Below are 19,882 nucleotides of genomic sequence, written 5' to 3' on the forward strand. Positions count from 1 at the left end.
GTGTAATCTGAACCTAGGAATTTTAGGTAAAATAGCTTATTAGACCAATATGTACTTGAGCTTAACGCGTAGCTGAGCCTATTGATTGTTAGGTCTAGCAGCTCGCCAGATCCACGTGTACTTGGGCTTAGTGCGTAGTAGCTCGCTAGACCCATATGTAAATGGGCTTAATATATAACTAAGCTTAAGGATGTTGGGTATGGCTTCTTGTCAGACCTATATTATATACGTTGAGCCTATGGATTATTGGGTTTGACATTTCGCCAGACCACATGTACTTGGGCTCAACGCATAGCTAAGTATAGGGATTGTTAGGTTTAATAGCTAACTAGACACACACACACACACACATATATATATATATAGACACACACACACACGTGAGCTTAGCGTGTAGTCTAAGCCCATGGATGTTGGGTCTAGTAACTCATCAGACTCATATGCACTTGGGCTCAGAACGTACCTGAGCCCGCGAATCTTTAGGTCTAGTAGCTCGTTAGACCCATATATACGTGAGCTCAATGTATAGTTTGAGCTAGGGATATTGGGTCTGACAGCTCGCCAGACCCATATGTACGTGGGTTTAGGATGTATCTGAGCCCATGAATTGTTGGATTTGATAGCTCACCAAACCTACATGTACTTGAGCTCAGCATGTAACTGAGCGTAGGAATTGTTGGCATCTCGCCCAACCCATATATACGTGCTCTCAATGAATAGTTATGTACTTAAGCTCAATGCTTAGCTGAGCCGAGGGAGGTTAGGTGACCTTGCCTTTGGTCCTTTTTTAAACATGAATTTTATGCAAAAAAAAAAACACATTAATCCATTAGTTTGGTAATGAGGTTGAAACACAAATTAACAAGAAATTGGGTTACTAGAACACTTTACCCAATAATTTGGAACAAAAATAAGGAATTCATTGCAACTTCATTCTCCTTTCCTTCTTTCCTCTTCAAAGTTTCTTGTTTCTCTCTCTAATAATTTGATCCCTTAATTTCCCCACCTTCTAAGTAATTTGTGTGTGATTTCCCTCTTAATTTTTCACTCAGTTTACCCCTAACCAATTCTCACCAATAATTTTGAAGAAAGGAGAATTTGAAATGGACATGAGTTCTCTCTTTCTATTCCTTTTAATAACAATGATTCCGGCCTCAATAAATAGGGAATGGAGGAGTTTTTTTCTCTCCAAGTGCACAAAAAAATCACTACTCTAAGTTTCAATGTAATTTTTAAGTAATTACCCATCCACCGATATTATTTTACTCTGCTTGTTAACCATATTTATCAATATTTTGCAATTAATTTTTTTGGAACACTTCACCTCAATTTATGGTGTATTTATTTATTTCTTATATTTATTTTTCTCCTGCAAAGAATTTCCACTCAAATATAATAATTTACTAATTTTAAACCATTGAGTTAAAGATCATTTTTACGATGTAAGACTTATTTATATTTAATTTTTTTGTTTCCCACAGAAGTTTTAGAATTTCAGCGGGGGAGTTTCATTCTCCCATCCTTACGAAATTTTGTCCGTGAGGTTTTCAACTCTAATCTTCTCTTGAGGTGCTTTCCTCTCATACCCACATCCTCTTATTTAAAAAGATTCTTCCCATGTTTGATCTTTTCTTTCTTGCAGTATATTTTTCTTCCTGGTTGTCATTACCGAGCACACTTATCCTCATGTCCATGGAAGATATTTCCTCGCGAACTGGGAATTTTCTGGTCTCCACATTTATAAACTATATTATCATTCTTAATTATATCATACAAGTACACAGTTTAATTTCTAGTCCCATTAGTAATCCAAATATCTTCTTGTAAACTAGTATTAGCTTCATTCTTTGAAAATCATGAAAGGTGGTAACGAACCAGTTAGTGTTCAACAGTTAGACAAGGAATGACAGAAAATCGGGCATTGCTTGAACTTCTTCGACTTTCATCTCAGCGGAGGTGTTTCTATGCTTTACAAGCCAAACAGTCATATTTATTTTGAGGCCAAAACAATTATCTGTGGCATGTGAAGAACTTGCATGTTTACAAAGATGCAAGGCAGGGATGGACAAGTTCAGGATTTTGATTCTCTAACCATGAGTGGTAGCAGAAGTAGCAGCTTCTTTCAACTTGGACTCACTCCTGTAATGTTCATTGATTTTGTGAGGCATCAATAATTGGAAACACATAGGATGCGAAATTCACACCAGAGTAAGAGAGGGAGGACTTGGATTACCTATGAAATTGTAGAGACAGTTGTGATATGTTTCATTTCTAGAATAAGATGCCAAAGGTTTTGTGATAAGAAGTTCATGAATTGTATTATTCTGCAGTGCGGATTCAACTATGAAAATGTATTTAAAATTCAAAGGAAACACCACCTACAAACGCAGATGTGACCGATGAAGAGACGTGACAGAGCTTAAACTAGATTTAGAACAACTTCGTTAACAGAACACCATGCTCAAGGGACATTGCCAAAACGCTTTTGGCTTTCAGCTATTCTCACAGCAACAAAATAGACTTGCTGAAATGGAGCTATCTGCTTTCAGGTTATGATCCAACCGAGGCTGGCAGACGCACACAGAAGTGCCAAATCTCGGAGAACTTTCAATATGTTCCTATAGATGAAAACCGGAGAATTTTGCAAGAACCTGGGGTGATGGCAGCTTCAGACTTGATTTGTTTAATTCTAATTCAGAGACTAAAAGGCCTGCTTGAAACCCTAAACGACGGGCTGGATTTGAAGGCAGGTAAAACAAATACTAGCCTGTTCAAAGTTAGATTTCCTCAGTTGAAGACTTTTCTGACATTACAAATTTCAGAAACATGTCGCAAATTATCTAGGAACTAATATATTCGTTGCATAAGAAAGCGATGGAAACAAGAGGTCCAAATCAATTGAATTAAAATGAACAAAAAGCTAAACACGGCTACAAAGATGGAAGTAGAGAATCTTCATCTGCATACACAAAAGCTAAACACTGCTACAAAGATGAAGTGGAGAAACTTCATCGAAGGAAATGAAACTTCATGTAGCCAGTAATGAAACTACATTAGGAGGACTTATGTACACCCACAGCAAAGAAATGATGATGGAGAGTAGTCCAGACCACACATAGACAATGGTTGGGACCCTTCCCCTCCTTCCCATCAAGCCTTTGGCAAAGGGGTAAAGATGGGACAGAACCCAGAAGCTGAAGAACACTCCTCCAAGGAGCGTGCTCCACTGTGGAAATGGGCTGTACATAGTTCTGGCAACTCCTACTGCAATTGCAATCAGGTTCAGAATCATTATTGTAATAGGAGGGACCATTAAGAAGCTCCACTTAACCACATACAAGTCAGCAAATCCATCATCTCCATCTTCAGGCGTGGCAGATTTAGATGTCAAAGTGAATGAGATGTCAACTCCTGCTATAACCTTCAGTAGTCCTTGTAAAACTGCTGCAGGATGGGCACTTGTCCCCCCAATCAACCAAAACTGTTCATTTCGCCACCAATCATTAAGTGTGATTCCTGACCATTTGATTTCTAGAATTGCAAGCAAGCATAGGGTGATAGTGATCACCAACAAGAGAACTAGAAAGGTCACACTGAGTGATTGGACTATGAACTGGCCGGAAAAAAGAGAGATTGCAGGTAGGACGCAATAAACTATGAGAAACATGGATGTGAATGGGTACATTCCGCAGTTGAAATATGCAACCCTTTGTAAGAATTTCATCCGGCGAGTAGCGAATAGTGCATTGTTCCGTGAAAAGAAGATTTCCACTGAGCCTGTTGCCCATCGAAGGACTTGGTGAAGCCTGTCTGTTAGATTAATTGGCGCTGTTCCTCGAAATGCATCCCTTTTGGTTACACAATAGACAGACCTCCATCCTCTGTTGTGCATACGATAACCAGTCACCACATCTTCTGTCACCGAACCATATATCCATCCTACTCTCTTTCCCCACTCAGTTTTATCCTCGTAGAAACAAGAGATGACACTGATTGCCTCTGCAACAGTTGCAGCATCTAAAGGCTCACGAGGCACCGCAAGGGAACCGGCTGGTCTTCCGTGGTTACCTTTTCCTTGCAAATCTTGAAGCAGCCTTCCCTGGTATTCTGCAACTGGGATAGATGCAGCTAGAGAAGTAGAGTTCCCAAACCTTATAGGTAGAAGAAGCAAAGACTCAATATCTACATCATCAATATCGCCGTGATCCCCATTGATTGGCAAAGCTATCTCATCCTCTTGCTTCTTTGCTGCCTTGGGTTTCCTCAAGAACAATTTGATTTTCCTCCTACCAAACCACCCATGGTGCTCTGTGGTTCTAGGAGGACTAAACCCATAAAGAGCTGTTCTGCGGAAAATACAGCCTGTCCCAACATACATCGGACCCTGTAGCCCATCAAGAGCTCTCATGCTTACATCAAAGAATATTGTATTGTGGTTTGCATACCGATCACTTGGATCAATCCCATCAAACCTTTGTGGGAACTGAACATAACAGATCCTATCACCACCCCTATCAAGCATAAAGCACATCCCTTCTCTCAAAGCCAGAGAGTTAGAGATGTAGTGATCACAATCCAGATTCAGAATGAAGGGACCATTTGACATGATTGCACTGGTTCTAACTAGAGCATTCATTGCCCCCGCTTTCTTATTGTGATCATAGCCTGGCCTTTTTTCGCGAGACACATAGACCAGCATTGGTAATCTAATATCAATTTCTGTGGTGTCAATCAAGCTCTCACCATCTGCTTCTACACCAAAAACAGGTTCTGCATTTGGTGGAGCTAGCATAGCCTGAAAAAGAAAACAGAAATGTAGAATGACTCTCTATTCAACATCTCTTTCTCTAGAAAGTTTACAAAGTCAAAAGCAAGAGAATTACCTGGATTATTCCAGCATGGTCTCCTCTTGAGTGGTCTGCTTCTCCAGAAGCCCAAGTCCCCGGCCAATGAGAACCATCTGACATCCAGGTAGCCTTGGGCACCTTCACAGTTTCTGATGGATTTCCCCCCATTTCCATCTGTTTTTTCCTAGCTCGAAGCTCTTCATGGGCATTATATGCATCTGATCTTCTCCTAATTGATTCAGGCAGTGAATTGATCCTCACCTTAAATTCATCATATTCTCGCTTTACTCTTCTCCTCTCTCTAACAAAATCAAGTCTCACTTTGTTCTTGAGAAAATCACGCTTCTGCCCGAAATAGGCCTCAGGGTTCCTGGGTTCTAAATTGTGTTTCCTACAGAAAGGTACCCAAATTCTTGCAAAGTTGGCTGTCTCAGCCAGAGCTTCAAACGTCAAGAGGGATCCACCATCATCCGATAAGTAACAAGCTACCTTTTCCACTGGATAATCAACCGCAAGTATTGAAAGGATGGTGTTTGCGGTGACCAAAGGAGGTTCCTTTTCAGGGTCTGCCGTGGAAACAAATACATCAGTGCCTGGGAGGTCTGATCGACCTTTCGGGTTTCGAAGATTGGGGGATTCAAACCGCTCTTTCAGCACAGAGAGGTCAGTCACTCTGTGTACAGGGCAGAGCTTAGGGAGCTGATCAAGAATCCACGACAGTGCAAACCATACCTCACAAGTTATGGACATCCCCCATAACCACATAGCTTCACGATTAGGGTGTCGGATTCTCCATGCAAGGAAAAGCCCAAGAGCCACAAGACGTATCACGATGAGTAGCCTGCATCGTAACAAATAACTTCAGATTTTAGATAATAATCAAAAGTAGGTGATGCAATTGGCTTGTTATTGATTTAACTAAAAAAATTGGATCGTTCATCATCTGGAGTTGCAAGTAAGCATCAATGATTAAACTTTTCTTTCTTTCCAATTTAAAACTAGACTTGTAATCAATATCATACATTCAAGTCATAACAACACCTGTTCAATTTGAAAATAAGATTCTTTTAATATCAAGTTTGAAGAAAAAATCAAAATCATAGTTTGTGGGTTTACCTGTAAGGGCTGAGGATTGCTGCGGAAACCTTAACCTTCCTGGTCAAAGGCCTCCTACTTCTCTCTCCAAACTCTGGAGGTTGCTCAAACCCATTACCACCTGACCCAACACCATACCCATCTTTAGGCCACACAGCATTTCCATAACCATAAGTCCCCTTCGTCTCAAACAACCACCTGGTATGATCAAAATCAGGTGGATGATTCTGGGCCTTAAACGACTTCACAAGTGAAAGCCTCTTATCCAATTTAGGCAACGGCAGTGCCTGATCGTCTGCTTCACTTTTAGCTTCATCATAAGCATAATCATCGTCATCGTCATCCTCCCCCTCATCATCAACATCCTTGTATGGTTCCTTGCAACCAGAACAATGACCTCCTCCATTAGACCCCACACAGTCTAAATAACAATCTCTACAAATCTTGAACCCACACTCACATTTTCCCTTAATTGCTTTTTCGTCACAACCTTTCATGCCACAAACAAGCCCAGATTTCAGGGACTCGTTGTTTTCTACCGAGCAATCAATAACATGCCCACGTGTAACAGAATTGAACCCACCAGTGAAAATAGTACCAGAAATGAAACTCCTATCAGGTTTGCTAGCATTTTTTATGTCTTCAGCTAGGCTTGACTGTGAGGCTGAAAAGATCTGGTGATCTGGAGTGGGCGGTATATGGACAGTGTACGAGACGAACTCTGAATTGTTTTCCTCCGTGGCATCGTCTCTGGACGTTGAACAGTATCTGCCTCCACTAGATGTTCTATTTCTATTGTTGCTAAGAGGGGAGTTTGGGTTGTTTGAAATGGAAGTTCTTGGTACTGGACTTGTTAAGCCCATGCTTCTACTTCCTCCTCCTTTGCATCCTGATGAGACAGTTATGGTCACTGGAGATGAACATGGAGAACCAGCCCTTTTCACCATTTTCTTTGTTGTTGAGGTTTTTTTTTTTTTTTTTGGTTTCTCTCTCACGAGTGGAGGATTCAAATGCCGGAAAAAGGAAAATGAATCTTGTTTCTTTGGAAAGTAAAAGAAATATAAAATGACGAGAACCCAGATGATGGTTGCGGTGTTTGGAAAGAAAGAGAGAAAGAGAGAGAACCAAAAGGAAGTAAAGGAGGTAAGAGGGTTGGGGTTTAATAACCACAACGGTCGATTAATCTGAACTGTACATGGAATGTGATCTGACGGACAGTGTTTAAATAAAACGGTCGGGTTAGTGACGCGACATTGTCATGTGGTCAATGTCGGGAAGAAAATCAAAAGGCTCAGGGCCAATGTGCTTTTCCCGCTCTGGATTTTTCTGCTTCCATGATCTACTACAAGGCTTCTCCATCTTTGGATATAATCGCATCTCCAATGGTAACTATATTAAAGAAGAGTCAAATGGATAAAATAATTGTTTAAATAGTATAAATATAGTTTTTTAATTTATGTACATTCTAGTAGTAAAAAATTATTTAAAAAACCAATTATATTTTAATATATTTCATGTTAAACTAATTTTAATATAATTATATAACTAATTTAGTTATTTTTATATAATATAATCATGATATTATTAATACAAAACAAAAAAAATAATAATAATAACCAACATATACATGTCATGTCATTTATTTTTAGCTTCTCTACAAAGAAATATAGAAATAGCTTTTCAAAATAAGAATAGACAATTTAGCATTGGAATGGTTAAAACTAAAAATAAAAGGTAAAAGTATAGTTTTTTCATTTTATCTTTTATTTTAACTGCTGTATTGGAGATGCTCTAATAAATCACCAAAAAAGAAACCATAAAAAAAATAATTAGGGGATAAAAGAGAGTTTTTAGATTAGAATTGACAATTAAAATTTTTTTTATTGTGTTTGGTATTGTGGCAATAATTATTTTTTAAAATAATAATATTTTTTTTATTTTAATTTATTTTTAATATCAAAATGATCTAAAAATATTAAAAAATATATATTTTTTAAATAATATTCCTGCTGCAAAAAATAAACAAAGTCGTAATAGGTTTTGAAAACTCATCCTTAAATTATATTTACTGTGATTGAGATTCCCATGCAACATTTATCCAAAGAATTATCAAAATATATTTTTAGGTTGGTATTTAAATTTAAGAGAATAATTTCAATACTTCATTTTTCTTTTTTTGGAAATATATTCTGGAGTAATGCAACATGTATAAAAAAATTAAACAAGTTGATGGGATAAATAATCTTTTCATATTTACCAATCACTTATTTTTTTTTTAAATCCACAATCCATCATTTCTCATTCATTATATTAGGGGTGATCATTTTCGGTTCAGTTCGGTTTTTATTAAAAAAAAGTAATGAAACTAAAATTATTTAAAAAAAAAACCGAAACCGGTTCAAACCGACCGGTTTTGGTTCAATTCGGTTCGATTGTTTTAGGACAAAAACCGGTTCAAACTGGTTTGGCTCTGTTTTTCTGGTTTGGCTCGGTTTTTTTTCCGGATTGGGTTCGGTTCGGGTTTTTTGGTTTCAGGCTTGTAAAATTGAAACCGAACCGGTTAGTTTTTTCAAAATTTTAATCGGTTTTTTTCATGGTTTGGTTTTTTCGACTTTTTTTTTTGTTTTCTCAGTTTAATCGGTTTTTTAGTTTTTTTTTTCACCCCTACATTACATATGTTTATGTGGAGTTCTTACCTTATAACAGGAAAGTGGAAAACCTCTTTTATGCTTTGTTTGATAAAATCTTTCATTAAGCATGTTTGATTAATCCATTTTAGAAAATAAAATGAAATTGTTAAGGCATTAGAAATATTTAGTATCTTCTTAGTTACTATAGTACTAATAAATGTCAATTATTAAATCCATTTATCCAAAACACATAAATTAAACACCAAATAAACAAAATCTACTTTATCCAAAAAAAAAAGTGATAATTACCAAACAATACCTCTAAGATTAAAATCACATACAAATAAAAAATTAAACACCAAATAAACAAAATCATTCAGGGTTCTTTGAATCGTAAAATTTTAAATTTTAAATGGTTTTTAGTAATCATGAATAATGCTACTTAGATTCCATGTTACTATTTTCACAAGTTAAATCCCAATTGCATTAGGATCTTAAGCAAAAAAAAAAGTCATTTAGAGCTCTTTGCATCAAAATCTTTACTATTTTTAAAAGGATTTTAATAATTATATGTTATGATTTTAACAACTTAAATTATAATCTTATACATAAACGTTGGATTTTTTAATCATAAAACTTACAATTGTAAATGCGATTTTAGTAATTATAAATAACATTATTAATTTTCTTTTCTTTTCTTTTCATTAGAAAACAATATTTTAGTTTGATTATTTTACATATTTTTATTTGAAATTGCTTTGTTGATGATGAAACCAAGAAAAAAATTGAAAATATTGACAAGTCTAGGTGGTTAAGATCCTATTGCATGGCATGTCCAAGTGATTTTTACTGAAAACCAATATGCTTGGGCCAAGCCCTAGCGAGACTAGGTTTATCCCTTCTCTCTCTTACCTCTCACCAATTTTTTATATTTTTTATTTCCCTTTCTTTCAGTTATATGTAAGTTCCAATTAAAAAATGATTTTTTATATGGATGATGGATTTCAATAACTTGTTAAGGTAAGAATTAAATTTTGATATGTATGATTTTTATTGTAAGTGTAATTTTGAATTTATCAAGGTTGACGAAGATTTGAATTATATGTTTTTAAGTTTGATTGATATATTGATATCAGTGTGATTGAATTAATTGATTTTAGGTGATTTTATTAGGAATTATGGTTTGGGATTGATTTGTTTAATTGATATGTAAGAAGGGTTAAAAAAAATTGTAATAACCTTGCTTGAAAATCCGGATATATTTTTTTAAAGGTCGAAGATGATCAAATTTTATTTTGGTCATTGATTTGTGAAAATTACAATTTAGTCTTTAAAGTTAGGGAAAAAAATACAATTTGACCATTGAAATATATTTTGAAATCATGCAAAAAATTGATTATGTGGTTAAAGATGAATAATTTTATTTTGGTAATTAATTTATGATATTTTTCAGTTTAATTCTTTAATGTTTGTAAATTTACAATTTAACCCCTAAATTTTAGAAAAATTACAATTTGATCACTGATGGTAAAAGATAGATTTCAGTTAGGTCCCAACATGTATTCAAATTTATTAATTGTGGATTATCAAGTTTCATTTGCTTCCATTTGGATTTGGAATGGATTCAATGTTGTGCTTAATTTTGTTTATTTATTTTAGAAGCACCACTTATGATTACTATAAATATATCTTAGAAGTATTATAAATTTATATCTGTACTTTTATTTTGAAATTCATTAAATGATTGTGAATAATTGATATAAATGTTTTTTATAAGTATTTATTAAATATGAGTGTTTGCATATATCTGATTATTATACAAACCATGTGATGGGTATGTACATGGTGTGGTGAGTTATGCGCATGGTGAGATTGGTTATGTATTAGTAGGGAAATTAATAATATAATATCATATATGAGTTTGGTAATATTATTTTATTAAAGGTTGTTATTGTAGGTTATTGATTATGATTTATTTGTTGAAAAATTGTATTTGAAATAAGATATGTGATTGATGAAATATATTTGTGGAGTCTTTCATTTGAGGTGTTTTATTAGATTTGAGGCTTAACATGGTCAAGCTGATCCCCTTGATTGTGTTTTGATCGCTTTCTCGGTCGTTTCAATTTGTGTTTTTCATGGTGTGATAATTTTATCAGCCATGAAAAGAACTTTTGATGAAAAAAATGAATTAGATTTTATTCAATTTTTCATAGACAATGTCACTAATAAAGTTCTAAAATACTTTAGATTGGATATAGGATTTTTAGGGCCGTGATCTTGGGCTAGTCCATGAGCTTTCTTGTTGGTACAGGGAGCACTCCTATGCTTAAGTTAGTAAGATATTAAAGGAGTAAAATATATACAGTAAATGGAAAAATAGTAGGAGAATGTAAAAGAAATAGTATGTTCGACGAATAAAGAGATTATTTATGGTTCTAGGAATTGTTTGGTAATTGTTTGTGGTTCTAAGAGTTTTTTAACGGTTGCTGGTAGTTCATGATATTGTTGGCGATTGATTGCGGTTCTTAGAATTATTAGGTTGTTCATGGTGGTTTATGGAATTATTGGATGATTGATGATCATGTATGAAATTGTGTGGCTAGGTCTATTATGTGTAAAGTACAAGAGTTAGGATATTACCTATGATTAGGGTATTTATACTTCCGGTCTTTAAACTTGCTTTATGGAGAAGAAAAATATCATTGCATCATGCTTGTTATTGGTGACGAGTTGATTGTTGTATTATATATTAAAAATGTTTGTGATGGGTCATGCCATTAACATAGAAAATGATGCATATAAAAAGTTATGTACATGAAAAATTTGTGTATGCAACTTCTAGAAAACCTGAAAAATACATAAAGATGTATGTGAAGATAATATTTAGATAGCTAAAGTCCTAAAATACTTGAATTCTAGTCATTTGAGGTCAAATGACCATGATTTATAGTTGTTTGACAACCCTGAATGGCTAGAAAGACTAGTCGTTTAAGCTTAACTTAAATGGCTAGCACGGCTAACACGTGCCATACATGCCATTTTTTTTTATCTCCATCAATGTTATTATGTCAGTCCCTAGTGCAAGGAGGATAAAGAAACTTGTCGTAACACCCTTATCTTTTAAAAGGCAATGTGAATCACTCTAGTTGCCTAGCCTCTTTTTTTTTTTTAGAATTTTTTCTTTTTCTATTTTCAAAGCTTTTAAATAAGTTTTTTTTAATATATTTTAAAAGAATTCTTTTTTCAATATTATTTTTTAATAAAATTATGGAGCAATTTTTTTTCTAACCTTGATTGTCTTTGTTTTTCTTCTTAAGTTTAATGTTCTGGCTTATTCTCTGCAAATCTTTCTATCATTAAATGCTTGCATTGAAAATAGACTTCAAAAACTTAGAATATATTATTTTTAATATAATATTATTTTTTAATTAAAATTTTCTTTTATGATTCTTATAATTTTTTGGTTCGACAAATAATATTTTGATAAATAAATTGTCAATAAAACAAATGAAATTTAAATGACACCCTCTTTTATTTTATTTTTTAAATTGTTTAGTACACACTTTTTAATAATAGTATTTATTTTTAAAATGATCATCTTTCAGAGAAATTGTTGTAATTTATGTTTTATTTTTTTTCCTTTAATATATTTATATAAATAATTTTTATCTCCATGATGTATTTATAAAGAAAAATCCATCCATTCTTGGTTAAAAAAAACACCTTCTACTTAAAATAAATAAAAGCGTTTAGATTAAAAAAAAACATTATATACAAAATAAGCATGAACGGAAAGGATGCTATGCTAACAAATTCGTGCAGTAACTTTTGGTTAGTATTAGTTCAACCATCATATACCCTTGGCTTCTATGCCTGCTCACATGTACACAAAAAAGCATCTCCATGTCGAAATGAGGGCGGTAGTCTGTAGACACTTGCAATAAAGAACAGAAGCTGGACGAGCCCACCAATCAAATGATGAAGGGGAGGGATGCTCAGCTACCGGCATGGTAAAATGTGATCTCGAACCATTTAATCTCCACAATCCAAGTGGGTTAAAACCTATCAGTCAGTTTGTTTTTCATTGAATTCGAGAGCTATGCACAACAGGCTCAAGGTGTCAAATGACAACATAATTTGATCACAACAGCGACTCCTTGAGGATCAAGAGGGTCAGCATTATGAAGCACATTATAACAAGTACTGTTGCACACATCACCATTCCTCCTTTCTTCTGATTTCTCTCTGCCTGCAAAACCAGGATAACCAAAATGAATCATAGTTGAAAAGAGATGAAAATTTAGTAGCAAATTATGCATCAAAATAGACTTTCCTTACATAGAATTGATCAGTGTATGGATGGTATTAGCAACAGAAAGAACATGTTGAATTTCACAAAATTAGAAACTCTGTTCTAGAAAGATGGATGTGCTGTGCCGTGGGTGGTAGCGTGTATGCACACATGTGAATATGTTATCATCCCAGCTTCTGCAAGTCGGAGAGAAAGAGAGAATTGGACCTTCTGCAACTGTTTAAAGCCCTCCTCTACTGTTGACGCAACATTATGAATATTATAGTCTATCCGATCAACAATTGTGCCCTGCTTGAGAACGTATTGATTTGATTAGAACCCATCATAGATAAATCCACCTCCATGACATGATATAAGATGTGGCTCAAACCTGATCTATCACCAGAACCGATAGGTCTTTCATGATTTGAGCAAGCTCATGCACTGATTCTGTGACCTACAAACAAATCCTAGGTCAATTGAAATGGGAATTGGAAACTGACTCTCAAATGACCAATTAGGCACGTGTAAATACCTGTTTGATCTCGCTTTCCCTGTCAACAGTAAATTGCTCACTCTTCTTTAGCTTAAGCATCTGACCCTCATTAAAACCCTACATTTATCAAACATTACTCTTCAAGCACTGCACAGGACTGGTTGAACAAGCATTACTGGTACAGAACACAAGAAGTTGAGAAAACCATGATTCAATTGCCAAAATTATCTAATTAGAAAGCTACACGTTCGGAATTACCCACAACCACAAACTCCTGAAAGAGGAGAAAGGGAAAGGAGGAGGGGAGATCAAGTGAATGAATACGCTCAATCTCCAAATACTTCACATGCTGTTTTTCTAAATGACTTGCATCCCTCGGTTTCCATATATGAAAGGATAATTAAATGACATTCTGTAAGTATACTATGCAAGTAACCAAGTCGCTTATAGCAAATGTAGCCCAATAAAGAAAAAACAGCATACCACGTCACTAAATCCATCATCTTCCGATCTAAACTTGTTCGCATTCAGGCTCATCTCTAAATCAACCCCGTCATGTCCCTGCACCAGAAAATAAAATAATAATAAAATTACAGAGGACGCAATGAACAAGTGATTCTGCAAGACAATTCAACATGATCAAGTAGCTGCGTATCACCACTTCACAGTAATGACATCAACAGCAACCTCATCCAACAGTAGCATAGCATACGAGCGGTATAAGATAACAAAGTGAGAAAGCCATGGCCAATTTTACACAACAGTTTCCATACTACCAAGTGTATTCCAGACCTCTTTTTGCTGCTGCAGACGTTTTAGATACATGGATTGTTTTCTACGGAGATCCATCGACAAGTTCTGAAGTTCTGTTGCAAGCGCCCGCTGAAAAACAAACCCAACATTAATTACAATCCTCCCCGAAAAGCCACCACCAGAAAGACTCATTGACAGTTAAAACCATATACCTGTACATTCTTTCTTACATTTGAGTCCTCAAAAGACTCACTTGCAGAAATTTTCTTTAATCTAGTCCCGGAATTTCTCAATAAACCCGTAATCTCTCGAGTAAGACCTTCAATCACTCGTTCATCTTCTTTTCCGTCTCCAAATGTTGGCATTAAAGCTTTCGCGTGCGCCTTGACTAACTCACCCATTTTGGTTCGAATTCTTTGAATATTCAGCGATATTTCCTCAGAATCATCCACCCACGCCAGCGGCAGACCAATCGTAAACGCATCACCACTGCACCAAAAGCAAAATTTTATTGAAAACAATCAAATTATTAGAAAGAGATGAGAGAGCTACCTGGAAGTGGAAGGACCTGGATCTTCGGTGCTCAGTGGAGTATAAGAGGAATGTTGGGAGCGAAGAAACGAAGCGCTAACCATTTCGATAACCGGACCGCTAGAACCGGGCAGCGACGATGATAAAGGAGCACGCACGCTCTTGACTTCATCTCTGTGCTTCTTGTACACTACGGTACGGTTTCTTGTTGCCATCGATAGCCGGAAAAATTGAAAGAAGTTGGAGATGTGAAAATTCTTTTTGTAAAGGGTGAGGAAATGGTTTTATTGGAATTTGACGAGAGTGGGAAAGTATGAGAAAGTGGAATTCGTGGGATATTGAGGAGCTTTGAATTGCATTCTCAACGAATCAGAAGCTTTGGTTGAAAGAAAACTTACGCTACTTTGCGCCTTTCTGGATCGCGACCGGGCTGCTGATATTTGAGCGGGCTTTGGGCTATCCCAATCCTCGGGGAACGGTTTTTTCGGGCTTTGGGCTTTCCCAATCCCACGATCAGCAGAACGTTCTTCTCGCGCGCTTTTTCTTCATCTTGCTGAACAAGCGGGGTCTGTGAGGCTCAGGTTTGATGACTTTTTTTCCCACTTGCATGTAGGCTTCTAGGCGCGCCGTCCTCTTATTGAAGTGGCTTTGGTGCTTCAAAGCTTGAGAGGAGGATTCGTTGACGTCTGTTGATCGTGGCTTGGCTCTTCTTCTTTTGTTTGAGACTCCTCTGCTGCTCCCAGGCTTTCTTTTATTACGATGTGGCTCTTTTGTTTGATGGGTGGGCATGTCGTCACAGAGCATTAAATGCACACTTGCTAACATGTCCTTTCTCTTCTCTTTGGCGTTTTAGAGGCTGGGTGTTTCTGTCCCGGGTTGCATTGGGAGGATTGCCAATTTTGTTTGTGGTGTGACATTCGGTTGGTGTCTGACGACCTGGTTAGCTTTCCAAATCTCTTTCTTCTCCTTTTCCTGTTATGGTTCTGTTAGGAATTGACTATAATTGGGTTTTACTTACTCTCTGGTTTCGTTGCTATTGGTTTGTGGGTTTTGTGGATTTCACGTCCCTCCTTATTTGAGTGGCTTTTGACATAGCTTCGACGTTTGATTTCTCCGAGAACCATTACAATTGAGAGAAGTCATTGGTTTGCGGGAGGTTATATCAACTTTTTCGTCCCTTTTTCTGGATTGATTGACGTTGGTACGTGAGTTCTGTTGTTTTTCTGTGCCTCCTTGTTTGAGTGGGCTTCTGACATTGATTGTTACTGTGATTTCTCTGAGTGCCATTACAATTGAGAGGGCATTGGTTTGCGGGAGGTTGTATCAACTTTTTCGTCCCTATTTTCTAGATTGATTGCCCTTGGTATGTGATTTTTGTTGTTTTTCTGTGCCTCAAAGTTTGAGGGGCTTCTGACATTGATTGTTACTGTGATTTCTCTGAGTGCCATTACAATTGAGAGGACATTGGTTTGGCGGGAGGGTATATACACTTTTCCCCCCCTCTTTCCTTCCTCTTAGAAAAAAAAAAGAAACTCTATCTGCTACATTGTTTTTGCTGTTTTGGACTGCTTTGGATTTGGTTTGTTTTCTGCACTTTGAATCTTTGATCTTGCGGTTGTTTTTTTTTTTTTTTTCTCTTGGACACAAGTTTATCCTCTGCTTTGACTGCTGTTGTTAGCATCAACTTATTCATCTGTTATGATGCTCTATTAATTTACTTTCTTTTTTTAGTACAGAGATCCACCCCCATTTGTTTGTTGTCTGTTGAGGCTTGCGATGCAGGGTTTCTCCTTCCCTCTTCAGGTTAGCTAAGGCTTTTTTTTACAGCTCTTTCCCTTTTTGATCCCCTTGTATTGTCAGCTCCCTGGCTGGGTGTTCTTGCACTTTGGCTTCCAGTTTTTAACCAGTCTATTTAGCCTCGGCTTCGACAGCTGCTTTTAGCCTCTACTGATTCATCTGTTATGATGCTCTCTTGATTTATTTATTATTATTTTTTTTTTGTTACAGGGAGCCACCACCATTTGTTTGTTGTCTGTTGAGGCTTGAGGTGCAGGGCTTCTCCTTTCCTCTCCATGTTTGCTTAGGCTTCTTTTTTTGTTCACAGCTCTTTCCCTTTTTTATTCCCCTTGCATTGTCAGCTCCCTGACTGGATGTTTTTTCAATTTGGCTTCCACTTTTTAACCAGTCTATTTAGTTCTATTTGCCCCATGATTTCTCAATTACATTCAAGTAAGCAGGAATTCAGCTAGGCAAACATCTATGTAGTCTTATTTCTTGAAATTTTTGGCTGTTCAAACACGTGCATGAAAGTTAATGCCATTCTTAAACATTTGCTGAAAAGTGTTGCAACTGGGCTCCATGAATTATTGCAACTATTCGAGTATGAAGCATTTTTTATGTCATAGCATCTGCTGTCTGTTGATGCAGAAAGGATGACAGTGTGGTACGTGTAGCACAAAGGATGACAGTGTGGTACGTGTAGCAGGAAGGATAATGCAAACAACACTTTCCTTGCCTAGGTTTCCATTAAATTTTAGTTCAGAGTACATGCATGCATATTGAAAATTATAAACTTTTAGTAATTTAGGGAATACTAGAAGTAACAATCTCCTAAAGTTTATTATTGGATGTTTGTGGCTTCACAGGTTGGAGAAAAAATGAAAATAATAACATTAAAAAGAATTGTCAGTCAAAGTAATCAAGGGGCAATGAAAGATGAATTGAAATGTTTCCCAAATTGGCCATGAGATATTGGGTCAAATTACAAAGATTTTATTGTTTGGGGACTAAATCTGGATCTTCAAGCAATATAAAGGACTAAGAAAACCAGTGAATCTCACACACTTGAAAAAAGCTAGAATGCACAGGAGATTAATCCGTAATAATTAGGCTTGGCATGGTTTTTCTGAAAATTCAGCATTAGTAGTGTTTATATTTCCTGAGATCTTAATAGAATAAATTAGGCTTTCAGTAATACTTCTTGCTCTTCTTTTAGGTAAAGAGAATATAAGATATCTTTGCAGAGAAATATAACAAGAGAGAGGCGCGTCGACCTATTCAACTATTGTGCACTAAGAATGGTGGGAATGTCGTTAGAAACTACTGCTCCCACCCTTATTAAATTAACTACTTATAAAAGGTCTGAAAACTTACAATGGATGCTATAACAGGAACATGCTCTCTATGCAGATATTGGATATGTTGTGCATTGTTAGAACATGGAGACAATGGATGGGCTGTGAGATGACTTCACATAGCTCTAGAAAGTGAAGATTAAACATAGGCTGGCTGGCCTCTTCCCCCTACGCACATTGCTATAAATAGCCTTCTTGACATACCCACATGTTCGCATGCCAGAAAGAAGGGACTTGCAGTGGAAAAGAAAGAAAGAATAGTGTTAGATAGACTGGATGTATGTCCAAGTGAAACCCCAACAAACTCCCATTTCTCCAGTGGAGTCTTACCTTTTTCTGCAATCATTGAAACCCTTAGGAATGCAGTGACTTCCACTCGCTCGACATCTCTGCATAGAGAATGTTCTGCATTCATTGCCTTTTTTATTATTATTTGGAAGGCATGTAATTGGTCGCTTTTTGGTTTTCAGCAAGCCTTTGGATAACAAAAAAAACTTGTTGCGGCAGGTTGTGCTATTTTTTTATGGAAGTCAGCAAGCCTTTGGTTAACCGAGAAACACTTGCATTGGCTTCTTCCCATGACAACAACTCTCATTGTTGCGGCAGAATCCACACATTTTTTTATAGCCATCCACTTACATTTATATCAGTGCTTCAGAAATTTTTCCTTTGTTTTTTCTGTGCATCCAGCTAGGCTGTAGGGTTTTTTAGATTGTTCTGTAAGATTTACTCTCCCTTTCTTCTTTTTTTTACCAGCTCTTATCTGCCTTGCTTGCTGACTTCCATGTCATCTCCTTCTATGTCCCGTTAATTGCTTTTTTCTTTCTTACATTTTGTCAGCAGACTTGCGGAGCTGCAACCACCTGATTTCTCATACTATTCTTTCACCTACAAAACTTTGGCAGGTTATGCCCCAAATTGTCATCCGCACACTTCTTTTTGAGGGTTTCATAGGTTTGTTGTGCTTCTTTCTCTTCTTAATCCACTGCATCCTTACTGTTCTGATTTTTTCCAAAAGAATTAATCTAATTCTCGACAGCGATAGCATGAAACTTCGAGATATTATCTAATTCTCAATTGCTCGCACAATTCTCACAACTTGAATTGCAGCTGCAACAGAGCACAAAGAAACCGACAGCTTTTAATTGAGACCATTCAATACGCCCAAAGAAAAAGAAATTAAATGAAGGATCAGATGATGAGAAACTTTTTATGTTTTATCCTAACAAGTCATTCTTCCATGCTATGTTTAGCTACACATGCCCACATTACACATCTCTCACACATCCGTTCTCTGTTTATCATAATTAAATTCATTGTTTCTCCATCGCAGGAAAACTGGCGATTTTGATTTCTGCAACAAGAAGATAACTGCTACCTCTGCAATTTTGACATAATTAGCTAACAACACTGCCCTTTAAGTGCCTTACGGCCTATCGCTTTGTTTGCACTTTTGTTGTTGTTTACGACTCTATCTATACTATTTTTAACATCTCTTTACTCTACTTTTATTTTATTTCATCTTCTGTTGTTCATGTACTGAAACCATTTGGTTTTCGTCAAGATAAACCACAATATTGCTCCCATGTGCTACCTCCACGCAGCCTGTAGTTTCCCACGGCAAAGATTCAAGATAAAATGTACGGGGAAAATATTGTTTTTCTTTACCTTTTTTGCACTTTGTAATAGTAATTCATATCGTTTTTTTTGGTTTTGTTTTGTATTTTGACCTTTTTTATTGATTTTTTTAATTTAGTTTTTATATGATGTGTGTATAGGGATTTAAAGCTTATAATTTATTTTAATTTGTTTTTTATATGGTTATTATGATATAAAAAAATATCTTTGCATCGTGGTATGGTATGTATTTTAAAAAGCTTAGTTAAATAAAAAATGATTTAAAAAAAACTAGAGTATTAAACTTTGTAGAGTCAATGATCTAGTTTGCAAGTTTGATGAAGTAACCCTAGTTGTCCTGATTCGAAAGTTTAGTGTTGGTTTTTCTTTTTACTAATTGAATTCAATTATATGATCATTTATTTTTCTTTTTATCATATAGTTAAAAAAATAGTTTCTGAAATAAAAAATATTATTAAATTTTA

At 35.9% G+C, this 19,882-nt stretch overlaps 2 protein-coding genes and 1 long non-coding RNA gene across 6 annotated transcripts; 1 reads left to right on the forward strand and 2 right to left on the reverse strand.

Moving 5' to 3' along the window:
- Positions 1–2,875: 2,875 nt before the first annotated feature.
- LOC7478856 (cellulose synthase-like protein D5) lies at positions 2,876–7,072 on the reverse strand. The gene is made up of 3 exons (XM_002301458.3): positions 5,964–7,072; positions 4,884–5,688; positions 2,876–4,795 (listed from the first exon to the last, which is right to left on the reverse strand). Exons 1-3 carry the CDS (start codon positions 6,887–6,889, stop codon positions 3,029–3,031), a joined length of 3,498 nt encoding a protein of 1,165 aa, XP_002301494.3. The 5' UTR covers positions 6,890–7,072; the 3' UTR covers positions 2,876–3,028.
- Positions 7,073–12,299: 5,227 nt separating this feature from the next.
- Positions 12,300–15,214, reverse strand: LOC7460430 (tlg2p-like protein a). 2 transcript variants are annotated; one of them, XR_002980293.2, is made up of 8 exons: positions 14,668–15,214; positions 14,328–14,604; positions 14,155–14,244; positions 13,846–13,923; positions 13,402–13,479; positions 13,258–13,323; positions 12,914–13,175; positions 12,300–12,824 (listed from the first exon to the last, which is right to left on the reverse strand). XR_002980293.2 is itself a non-coding variant. In XM_002301457.3 (8 exons), exons 1-8 carry the CDS (start codon positions 14,859–14,861, stop codon positions 12,717–12,719), a joined length of 972 nt encoding a protein of 323 aa, XP_002301493.2. In that variant the 5' UTR covers positions 14,862–15,214; the 3' UTR covers positions 12,300–12,716. The 2 variants fall into 2 exon arrangements, 1 of the variants encoding a protein (XP_002301493.2); XM_002301457.3 differs by having other exon boundaries at positions 13,095–13,175.
- A 6-nt stretch (positions 15,215–15,220) lies between these two features.
- Positions 15,221–18,329, forward strand: LOC112326598 (uncharacterized). 3 transcript variants are annotated; one of them, XR_008058440.1, is made up of 4 exons: positions 15,221–15,847; positions 16,378–16,449; positions 16,654–16,693; positions 17,074–18,329. It is a non-coding gene; the product is annotated as an uncharacterized LOC112326598 (long non-coding RNA). The 3 variants fall into 3 exon arrangements; XR_008058439.1 differs by lacking the exon at positions 17,074–18,329 and having other exon boundaries at positions 15,237–15,847; positions 16,383–16,449; positions 16,654–16,942; XR_008058438.1 differs by lacking the exon at positions 17,074–18,329 and having other exon boundaries at positions 15,240–15,847; positions 16,654–16,942.
- Positions 18,330–19,882: the final 1,553 nt, after the last annotated feature.

Source organism: Populus trichocarpa, chromosome 2 (assembly GCF_000002775.5).
Source record: "Populus trichocarpa isolate Nisqually-1 chromosome 2, P.trichocarpa_v4.1, whole genome shotgun sequence".
Lineage (NCBI taxonomy): Eukaryota > Viridiplantae > Streptophyta > Magnoliopsida > Malpighiales > Salicaceae > Populus > Populus trichocarpa.

Coding starts and splice junctions, on each gene's coding strand:
- LOC7478856 (XM_002301458.3), bottom strand. CDS start 6,889: ATGGTGAAAAGGGCTGGTTCTCCATGTTCATCTCCAGTGACCATAACT. Junction 5,689..5,963: donor GCAATCCTCAGCCCTTACAG/GTAAACCCACAA, acceptor GTTACGATGCAG/GCTACTCATCGTGATACGTC. Junction 4,796..4,883: donor ACCATGCTGGAATAATCCAG/GTAATTCTCTTG, acceptor TTTCTTTTTCAG/GCTATGCTAGCTCCACCAAA.
- LOC7460430 (XM_002301457.3), bottom strand. CDS start 14,861: ATGGCAACAAGAAACCGTACCGTAGTGTACAAGAAGCACAGAGATGAA. Junction 14,605..14,667: donor CCAGGTCCTTCCACTTCCAG/GTAGCTCTCTCA, acceptor CTTTTGGTGCAG/TGGTGATGCGTTTACGATTG. Junction 13,176..13,257: donor CGGTTCTGGTGATAGATCAG/GTTTGAGCCACA, acceptor GTTCTCAAGCAG/GGCACAATTGTTGATCGGAT.